The sequence below is a fragment of the Pogona vitticeps genome, chromosome 6 (genome assembly GCF_051106095.1).
Source record: "Pogona vitticeps strain Pit_001003342236 chromosome 6, PviZW2.1, whole genome shotgun sequence".
Lineage (NCBI taxonomy): Eukaryota > Metazoa > Chordata > Lepidosauria > Squamata > Agamidae > Pogona > Pogona vitticeps.
Genome location: NC_135788.1, coordinates 51,646,725 through 51,658,026, shown reverse-complemented (window position 1 = coordinate 51,658,026; position 11,302 = coordinate 51,646,725). Strand labels below are relative to the sequence as shown.

General features: G+C 40.2%; 1 protein-coding gene across 2 annotated transcripts in view; it reads right to left on the bottom strand.

Moving 5' to 3' along the window:
* Positions 1-3,907: 3,907 nt before the first annotated feature.
* FYCO1 (FYVE and coiled-coil domain autophagy adaptor 1) overlaps positions 3,908-11,302 on the bottom strand; it is an 88,256-nt gene continuing 80,861 nt past the window's right edge. For both annotated transcript variants that reach the window (XM_020804580.3, XM_020804581.3), the window contains exons 17-18: positions 10,788-10,897; positions 3,908-9,330 (exon numbers count right to left, since the gene is read on the bottom strand). In XM_020804580.3, the coding sequence (XP_020660239.3) occupies positions 9,255-9,330; positions 10,788-10,897 (186 nt within the window). In that variant the 3' untranslated portion in view covers positions 3,908-9,254. The remainder of the gene's footprint in view (positions 9,331-10,787; positions 10,898-11,302) is intronic.

Below are 11,302 nucleotides of genomic sequence, written 5' to 3'. Positions count from 1 at the left end.
TATTTGAATGGGAGACTACTAGGAATTTCCAGGTATGTGATTGGGTTCTAGTTTCACTTCGGGCAGTTCCTCCTTTTACCCCTTTAAAGACAAGGAGACTTTCTGATTAACTAACAAAACCTGAAGTTCTTCAAGGCCAAGTTCAAAGGGCTCTTCCTCACCCAGTTATTGGGACTCTAACCAACTGTCCCTTAAATCTTTATATCCCATCATCTTTAATAGCTGGGTATTCTGCCAAGCTTCCCAGTCAATAGGGTTGTGTTGTGGCAAACGTCTGCTGGTTTATAAGTTCCCACAAACTGGGTGTTTTGTGCACTCCCCTTTGGTGACTTTTTGGAGGCAATGTCACTGTGATCAGGTTCATTGCAGTTATTTGACAGTTCCTTAGTTTGTGCGGGAAAAGACAGGAGCGGAGTTTCTTTATTAACACAACTGGGGGTTTTCTCAACCAGAGCACAGAGTGCTGTCCTCTGAAGATGCTGGCCACAGAGACTGGCAAAACGTTAGGAAGAACATCCTTCAGAACATGGCCAAAGAGCCCGAAAAACCCACAACAACCATTTTTCTCAACACCTTCAACAGGGTCATTAAAGTCTATATCAACTGGTAAACTGGTCCATAACATAGGTAATGTATTTTCATAGGATTCTTCCTTTAACAGTAGGACTGACTCAAGCGTTTCGTGTCGGTTAGTCTCCTCAGGCACCCACTCCTTATGGCACAAATAGTCCCGCAACAGGTAGGGTGCCTATTCTCCCTCCGGCGATTTTTTTCCTGGTTTTAGTAGTCTCGGTTGAGTCACCTTCTTCAGTGGACCTTGCCCCCGCAGATAGACTAAAACTGTCCATTCTTCTGGGTACAGTCCTTCTATTTTATATTCTCAATTGCCCCATCCTTCGAGTCATCATCTTTCCCCTCAGTATCTCTCCCTTTTCGGGGTACCTTAAATACCTTAGGTTTAGTTTCTCCCTCTAACCATTCTTCTATGACCACCACCTTCTGGGTCTCCCCTGATCTCTCTCCCTTCTCCGATGTCAGGAACACATCTACCTACCCAGCCCCTCCCCTTCTTCTCCCGCCTTTAGCCCTTTCATCTTATTAACCATTTCAGGTCTCTCCTTTCTCTCAATTCCTCCATTCTTTGTTTCCCTCTCAGACATGTGAGGGGACGGCTCATTCTCACTTAGGTCCTCTTTTTTCTCCTCTTGCACACAGTCACCTCTCAGGGTCCTTCCCTTTTCAAGGGACCCCCTTTCATGGGATACACCAGGAATGTCAATTCAATCCCCTCTCCTCCTTCCATTAAAGTCACTCTGTTTTTTCTTTCCTCCCTTCTCCCCCCTCCACCCCCCCATATTGGAGGCTTTCCGAGGAGGCTTAATATTCTGTCTTATCTACTATTGCGTAGCTATGCATCCTGCAAATCAGGAGAGGTACATTAACAAGCTGCAAACAAGACTGTTTTATCACTTTCCTCCTCTCTGTGTGGCCTGTTAACTCAAATTTACCTAGAGAAACCCAACTTCCCAGGTGTGACTTTACAGTAGATCAGTTTGCATTTTGCTCACTGTGTAATCTCACACTTAATATGATTTAGAGAAGATTTTAATGGCATATAAAGCTTCCCTATCAGTTTGCTGTAGGGTTTACAAGCTCCAAAGTATCTAAAAATCTGTGATTTTTTAAACTCAGAATTAAAAAAAAAGTTCAGATTTTTAAAAAATCAAATCAGTTTTTATTGTTAAAATTTAAGTCCTATATGATAGATTTAATTTAATATTTGGCAGAGTCCCAATATCTTATTATAGAACAGGGATTATAAATTTTAATTCGATATTGTGAGAAAATGTATTCATATAACACTTTCAAAAAGATTTGTAAATCTGGCTTGTCAGATGAACCAAAACAACCAATGATTAATAATGGGATCAGTGGAATCAAAGAGTGCATGGAGGGGACGGGGAGCCTAAATGGTTGTCAATATGTATGTCTAAAAATATAAGTTTCGATCCAGTCTCACTCTTACTTAAAGAAGAGCTGCTGAACGCAATAATTAAGTTTAAAACAGTTGTGATTAATTGCAGTCCCACTAATTTCAATGAGTCTATTTCAGTGATAGCTAGCTGATCAGCTCCATAATCTTATGAATACAGCAGTGTGAGCTATTCAGGCAGTTTTCTAGTGCCCCCAAAACGGAGAGGTGCAATACAATCCTATAACGTCCACTCAGAAGCAGGCCCCAGTGAAGTCCTATTCTTTCGAAGAGGGAATTCCTTATGCTGAAAACATTTGTCAGCACAGCTTATCAAACCTCCTCTAGTTCACAAATTGTGTGGGTGTCTCTGGAAAGTGTGGCTGCCAGATTGCATAACAACCCTGTGACAGCTGCTCCACTGTCAATCAGTTTCCGGGCACAATTCAAAGTGCTAGTTCTAATCTATAAAGCTCTAAAATGGCTTGTATCCAAGCTATCTCAAGGATGGTGTCTCCCTTTATGAGCCTACGCAGGTGTTAAGATAATCAGGAGGCCTTTCCCTTGGTCCCACCACCCTCACAGGTGCATTTCGTGGGCACACAGAAGAAGGCCTTTCTCTGTTGCTGCTCACAGACTTTGGAACTCCTTCCCACAGGAGGCCAGGCTGGCCCCATCCATGTTCTTCAAGCAGGTGAAGACCTTTCACTTAAGCCAAGCTTTTCCTTAATGAATGGTTGTGCCTTACTGCTTTGAATGTTTTTGTTGTTGCTTTTGTTTACCATCTTTTAATGTGGTATATGTTTGATCCTTTTAGAGTATTTCTATACTGTTTTTTGCTTTTTAGTCTTTTAATGATATAGGTCAATGTTGGGTCCTTGGCTAGACATAAAGAGGTAAGGACAGGTTTCATTTGCAAGTGATTGCTCAGTTATGAAGGTCTGCCTGAAAAATCTGTCAGTGCTGACATGCTAATGAATTTCAGCTTCTAAGGATGCACTGTATCTGTAATATATAATTTGGCCCTGAATTTAATACAGTGACTCTTCTTCTAGGCATGAAGAACAGTTTTGAAGAATTCAAAACCTTGCCCAAATACTGTGTCGCACTCGGCTGTCACTGAAGCATCCAATGAAGAGTGCAGTGCAACAGTATTAGCTAATGGCAAAGACTGCTAATTGATATATTTCTGGTAGGGCTTTAAAGGTAATTCAGGGAATCTTAGAAAAAGGAATGGAATTATTCATTTTTCTTCTTCTTAACATGTTAATGGAAGACAAACCAGCACCACCCATAACAGCACTGGAGGAAGCTGCATCTTTAATTGTTCACATACATTTTCAAGAGAAAACCTAATTTGGCTGACCTCACAAATTCTGGATTGTAGTTTTATATCTGAGGATCTTCAGGGGAAGGGGTAATATCTCAGAACACACACACACACACTTACTTTTAATTGTGCTTGGTTTGAGAGCTGTTGCTCGGTCACCTACCTCAGTTAGGCACCATTTTGAGGCATCAGCTACCACCAGACATTTCTGATCAAAGGTTTTCCCCAGTCCCATTAGTCATCATTCAATTTTCTTCCACTTCCATAGCCCCTGGCTCTTAGCTCCCAGGCTCAGGTTCCAAACCTCAGGAGCCACCCTATATACCCTGTTTCCCCCAAAACAAGACCTAACGAAAATAAGCCCTAGAATGATTTTTCACAACGCTTGTAATATAAGCCCTATCCTCAAAATAAGCCCCAGTTAAATAAAACCATGCCCCCCACCATTGTGCAGCAACCAGAAGATGACATGACTGTAAAATAAAACATCCCCTGAAAATAAGCCCTAACATGTTTTTGGAGCAAAAATTAATATAAGACCCTGTCTTATTTTCAGAGAAAAGCGGTATTATGAATTATTCAAACAAACCAACAAACCCATCCAAACACATTAAATATTTTTATTTAGTTCCTGAGTATAAAAAGCATCAAGAAACATTCCAGTATAAAAAGCCATCTGTGTCCTTACAAATGTAGAGACTTAACATTTACACAAATAATTATTTCCCTTGCAATAGGTCAGCTGAAGTTTGGTGTTATCCTGCCATGTAATATATTTTGGCAGGTTCAAAAGTTCTCACAAATTTTCTTTAATGAGGATTATTGAAACCATACTGTGATTCCAAGTAGAAAACAAAAACTCAAGTTGAAAAAGTCTTGCAGAATATCCTTTTCAGATTAATGAACCAATTTTCAACAAGAAGTACTGAACTGGAAAAGGCTGTTAACCAAATTTGGGGAAAAACAAAATCCCATCTGGGTCATATTCTTCATGGCAGTTAATTTGCCTGTGCAAAGCTAGCTTTGGCTTATGTCTTTGTGGTACCCTCACCCCAAAGTGCATATCTTAAGGGGTAGAAAATGTGCAATGTGACCCTATGTATACCCTATGTATATTGCTGGAGACATGGGAGAGGGCCGTGTAAGCCTGCCCCACTGTGTTCAAGTTAACTGCTTGACAAGTTGCACAACACCGCAGCCTTATTTCCAGAACCATACTGTTTGTGAACAGCTGAAGCGTGATATATTTACTTAGCAGTATGAGGGAACTGCAGGCCAGGAATGGGGAGCAGGTGACCCTTCAGACACGTTCACCTCCCATCAAACACCAGCCAGCATAGCCAATGGCAATGAGTGATAGCAACTGGAGTAGCAGCAGGTGGAGACACATTTCTCATCCCTGTTATAGGATGCACATTACCAGTGTTGACAAGTACACCTGTAAATGTAGTCTGTAAAATAATCTGAAAGCTCTATATGTGTGTCAGTACCTCAGGAATATCTCTACCATTAGATCAACTGGATACTCATGCACTGCATTTTTCTTTCTTTCTTTCTGAAGTGATACAACAACCATGGTGCACTTTCAGTGCCATTTCCAGTCTGATTTCCAGCAATACTTACATCTACAACCAGCCATTTTCTGTCTTGTATACTGGGAATTCATTGGGTTACCATTTTTAGGGAACACCTTCCACACAGCAGCAATACCATTTACTTTGTGCTTTGTGTACTTCAGGCATGTTGAACTTCAGAATTCATGAGTGGATCTCTGACATGACTTGTGGCACATTCCCAAGTTGTACTATGCCTTTTTGTATTGTGAGGCTTCAACATGATAGAAGAACGGCAGCATTTCCATATCTTGAATGCCCCAGGAACTTCCTGACATGCAAATATCAGGCTCAGGAAAGCTTAAGAATGTTCCAGGTCATGCTCTGTTCACTGCTTTGTAACAAACTTGACATGACTGGATCCTATGCGTCTCCTTCAACCTTGTAACAGATTATAATTGCAACTGAACTCTTTCCCTTCCATTCTAGGGCAGGAAAACAAGCACAATCTCTCACTAATATTAACAATAAGCTTCTCATTCAGCGATATATTGTTGGTGCTATTTAGGCCCCACTTCTTGTCTGTTCACTTGCAAGTTGGCATTTATTTAAATGAAAGTATATGTCCTGCTATTAAAATTAAAAACAGCTGTTCATGGTACAAAAGCTATCAAAACAGATTATTCAATTTTTTAAACTTTGATTCGTATCTGCCATCTCTTGCAACTCAAGGCATTTATGTTTGTGCAAGTATTTTAAAGGAAAAGTGTGGCTCTCCAGATGTTGCTGAGCTTCAGCTTTCATCAGTCTGAGCCAGGACTGTTAACAGTGAGGGATGATGGGATATATAGTCAAACAACATCTAGAGCACCACAAGTTGCTGACCCCAGTATAATCCATATCAATCTTCCTGGTACAAACCCACTGCACTCTTTTCCCCATTAATGCCCACAATTCCATCAGGATTTTGCTGTTGATTATAGGCCAGAAATGCATTTATCAGATCCCCTTGCAAGGATCTTCCATTGGACTTTTGGTCATGGGGAAGGGCTCAAGGATAATTTTTCATCTTATTCATCACAATCTTATCTCATGCTGGGCATGTGGTGTCATATTAAAACTCTCACTTATACACATGCGTATGTGCAGTTTATGTATATCAAGAGGGACAATTGTTCTTGAGCTGACAGGCCTGAGAAAACAAAACAGACAGACCTGTGAAAAGGGCAAAGATCACTGCTGGTGTGAGGAAAAATGTGAAACAAAATGTAGTAAGGATTGCTAGTGCAGACATATGGAATAACTGCAAAATCACAACACTGTATTTCAGAAAATAAGGCTTGTTAGTAATTGGTCTCATTTAACGCTGATTAGCTGTTAATGAGTACATAAAAATTGAAAGGTTCTTTGGGTTGGATTGACAAGATCCACCGAAGCATTTCTTTCACAGCATCCAATCTGACCCTCTTTTCTCTTTTTCAAAGTACATAACATGAAATCAAAGATTTAAAGTAAAGTACAGACAGAAATAGGTAAGCATCACTTTTTTCCACCAATTATATCTATTTAAACCATAAGCTGGAATTCATAACATTAGACAGAATCCCTTTTGTGTTAATTTGAAATGTGAAACAAACACATTTGCAAAAGTAGCACCGCATCCCCAAACCATAGCAAAATTGGAAAACCACAACTAAAATCCTATGTGGATTACAGTTGCAAATCCATCTCATATTGCACAGTGCACGGCAAACTCTATTTCAGCTTTTAAAATTAAAATCCTTATTGTGCCTTAATTTCTAATAAAATTCATTCTTTGCAAACTCAGTCACAACAGCATCAAATAAATGCAGTACTTGGAATTATACTGTTTCCACACTATCTATTTTGTTTTCTTCTTAACTGAATCAGAAGTTGGTTTGGGACTATACTCACACCGTACAAAACAATGTGCACATGACATCTTTACTGTACGTCTTCACTGTGCCAGTATAGCCACTACCCAAACCTGTGTAGGCATTACATGGCAATGTGTCACATGACTTTCACTGGTAAATACCCGACAGAAAGTTCTAAAGTGTGTGAAGCAGAAAACTAACTGGCAGTGTGCTGGATGTTTATGAAAAGATTGTGGATAACAAATGCTGAAGTTATGAAAGCTCTATACTATGGTAAACCTGGAGCCCTATGGCACAGTGGGTTAAACTGAAGTACTGCAGTCAAGGCTCTGCTCATGACCTGAGTTTGATCCCATACTCAGGTAGCTGGCTGAGCTTTACTCAGCTTTCAATCCTTCCAAGGTTGGTAAATTGAGTACCTGGCTTGCTGGTGGCAGGGGGCAGTGTGTAGCTTGCATAATTAAATTGTAAACCACCCCAAGAGAGGTTTAAGCACTATAGAGCCATATATAAACAGCACACTTTGCTTTTTTCGTTTGCTTTAAACTTTTACTCCCCACAGAATTTAGTCTCTTTGTGCCAGCAGGGCAACCAAGGACATGTTATTGTTTCTCCCATCCTGAACAATTATTTTTAAGAGCTGAAAATTCTTTCCCTCGAATAAATTGCCAGGAAACTCACATGCATACAGACACTTTCAATGATTTTAAATCAGTGGCAGACAACATGCAGTTTAAATCAATGGTTGGCAACATCCAGCACTGCCATACCTGTAAATATTTTGGAAAAAAGGGGAAGGACTCAACATTCCTCCAGTGATGGGAATTCTGGCAATTGTCATTCAAAAGGAAACTTCTCTGAGCTCTGTGTTTTTCAGATACACACATAAATGTGTGATTTCTTAAACTATGAAGCCCAGCACATCAGATTATGATGTGAACTAGCAGTGAGCTGGTATGTGCAGCCCATTTACTCCCAAGGTATTTAGAAAAGGATAGCTTTGCGTTACTTCGAAACTGGATTTTGTTTTGTTATGCCCAGCCAAGCAAGGATCAGAATCCTTTAAGCTAGGGTTTGTTGTTGCGTTATGAATCCTGGCTGGTCTGGGTGCACCTAGCCTTAATCCCAGTTTTGGATGTTACATAAAGTTATATCTTCATGTTTTGCTCATCTATTATTGTGAAGAGAGGAACAAACAGAATACGTGCAACACCTCAATGCCTCTTTACTTCATCCGTTTTAAAGCCAGGGTTCCTAAACTGAAAGTGTGACTCATGAATGCACCAAATAAATTGATTGTTCTAGAGATGGTTATGCTGAAACCCATTTGATTCCTAACAGGGGTTGTGCAAATTCTTTTAAAAGTGCTTGCAATATTATTCTGCAAATGTGATTATCATGGCCATTTGACACACTATTACGTATTGGGAAATGTTTCCTAAATTATGAAAAGGTCATACAAATTACTATTTAGTAGGTTTCAATTAGGGCCACTGGCTCACTCATTTTTGAAGCTTGTGAAAGTTTATTTTTGGATCATTGCTCACAGAATCACCCAGCCAGCACTACTACCTGCTTGGGGTTGTAATTCTGAAAAAGAAACTTCTCCAAGCTGCTCATCCCAAAGCTAGCCCTATGGTATAAAAAATTCTGGTTCTAAATATATTCCACTGAAATAAATCCCACTGAAAGAAATGAAGTTTGCTTCCTTATGCAATGTTTTGGCTTCAGTTGCCAATCTGACTGTGAAAGTACCTTTTCTGCACAGGATCTGGGCCAACAGAAGTTGGAGAGTTTCCTCATCAAGGCACAGAGCATGGAAGAATGTTTTTATATGCTCAAGTCCAGTCGAGACTAAATGTCAAATTATGTGCATTGTATGATCACATACTGACACTGCGGCTGAGGAGTGAAATGGTGTGAAGAACCAGTCTGCATACATATATTATGGCAGCTATCTGCAAATTTCAGGCTTGTCAGATTTTAACTTTTCTATACATAGAGCATGTTTCGAGTGAAATAGACCCTCTGATTTTGCAGAAGTGGATTTGAGTTTCATCCTTTTTGCAGCATTAAGTGATGGGGAAGACGACCTCAAAACAGCATCAGAGGCAACAGTAGTGTTGTAGAGTCATACACAACTTCCAACCTAGCAAATCAAAAGCACGCAGCTGTTTTTTAGCCCTTTGAAAATGTGTATTTCGATTGTGCGCCATTTTTGCATCCAATGCAGCAGTGCATAGCTGTATTTGTTTGTTTATTGAAATAAACAAGATGGCTTTTAACTATTTGGCACACATCCAGCATCATTAGTGTTCCTATGAAAATTAATGTTTTTTGTAGACAACTTCATATAAGTATAGTTTTAAAAATTATTGCATAACCCTCAGAGGGCTTCAAAGAAATCTAAAATCTTAGTGCTTGCATGTATATATAAATAACAGTGTCTCTTAAAAATAGTCTGGAAAGATATCATATATAAATATTACGTATGTTCAAAGTTATGGAAAATCACTTCCGTCGTAGATCACTGGGTGCTGAACGGCTAAGTGGAAAAATACTTTTTTTGAGATAAACCTGTAGGAAAGGGGGAGAAAAAGAAACTCAGGTTGATTTGAAATTGGAATAACAAATTCAGTCAGAGAAAATTGGCACAAAAGAGTCCCAGAGATTAACTTCCTTCAAATTGGGTTCTACTTTGTTGAACCTAAGTGCATGCTCAGTTCTTTCTTCCCTTCACTATTACCTTACAGGGTCCTGTAGGGGGATTTCTCAGCCCTCAGGAAGAGGGGCTGCAAATGGAAAGGAACCAAAGTCATCCTTAGGAGCTTCGTGGCACAGTGGTCAAACTGGAGTATTTCAGTGAAGACTCTGCCAGCTCAAGACTGACTCAATCTTCCATCTTTCTGAGGTCAGTAAACTGAGAACCCAGTTCACTGAGAGGCCAATGTGTAGCATGCATAATTAAATTGCAAACCAGCCAGAGAGTGCTTTAAGCACTATTGGGTGCTGTATAAGCAGTACACTTTTTCCTTTTCCACTGAGAGAAGCAGTTTCATCTGGGATTTATTTCCAATTATTTTTCTGTTTATACACGATGACCCTTACAAGACTTCATAAAGTAACATCAAAAATGATAAAACATTACCAAATAATCATCCAGTTACAACCTTAAAACTGAGTAGCAGTCAAAAACTACTGAAAAGCACAATTTATAATATAGTTACGTATGCTCAGAACTGCAAAGACATAACACTAACTAGCTAAGATGGTCGAGGTGACCTTAGGACAGCTGAAGGTGGCCAAACCCAAACTACAGAAGCTGAAAACTACTTCAGACTATCCTCATCTTGGCCTAATTTTGTGCCAACACAGAGAATATGTCCCTGTGCTGGGGAAGGTTTGGATCTGACTTCGTTTGGCTCCTTCCTTGCTCCACCATTTGTCTGCTCCCTTTTTTGGCGCTCACAGTAGTTCTGCTGGCACATCCCTTTGCCAGCAGATCTCTGAGATCAACCAAGGAGATCCTGCCCACATGAGAGCATTTCCACTGGTATCCTAAGCCCTACAGATCACATATCTTTGAATTATAATGGCACTGTAAGACAGGAAAATCCCTTTGTATTGAAACCCAACATTTCCAATCGCCTTTGGACTGTGAGTATGCCTGAACTTTAAGTTGATTCTGTTTATGGGTTTTTTTAAAATGCTGTTACGTCTTCGGCTGCAGAACTTCAGGGGAGAACAGGAAGTGCCTTGTGGACTGGGGCAGGAAGGACAACCCACAATTTCAGAGGCCTTGGTCATGAGCCTCATGCACGACAGCACAGCATATACTTTGAACATATAAAATATACCAGTTAATGCAATAAAGGTCTTTCTCTCCACACTAAGACAGCCAGATATAAAAGAGAACAGAGCACCTGCACCTTAAATTATTGTACAGAAGAGGGGATAGTGGAGAAAACTTGCATCAGGTGTCTTTTGTGTGAGTGTTTCACCACCCTCCCCTCACCCACTCCAGCTGCACCAACCTTGAGAAAGTATTGTCAAATATCAGGATGTAGATCCCAGCATTTCTGACTTTCACTTTCCCTTGGATGGTTTCTTTATGAGAGTTGCAGCGAGTCATAGGAATGAGAACCTATAAAAGACACAGCAGAGCAAAATGTGAAATAAGGTTTTTCTGGGAGGACTTCAGTGGTATCTTTAAAGGCTTGATTTTCACCCAGTTGGGTGCAAGGTACAAATCATCTGGTGCAATTGCCTGCAACCTCCTGCCAGCTGTGGTATAGACCAGTGGTTCTTAACCTTTGTTACTCAGATGCTTTTGAACTGCAACTCCCAGAAACCCCAGTCAGCACAGTTGGTGGTGAAGGCTTCTGGGAGTTGCAGTCCAAAACTCCTGAGTAACCCAAGGTTAAGAACCAGTGGTATAGACAACGGTATGGGAGGAGGAGAGTTGTGGGACCAATAATTGCTAGATGGCAATAAGACATGCTGTCCAGCCCTGTTCTCACCAATTAACAAAATAAGTAAGTTTGGTAAA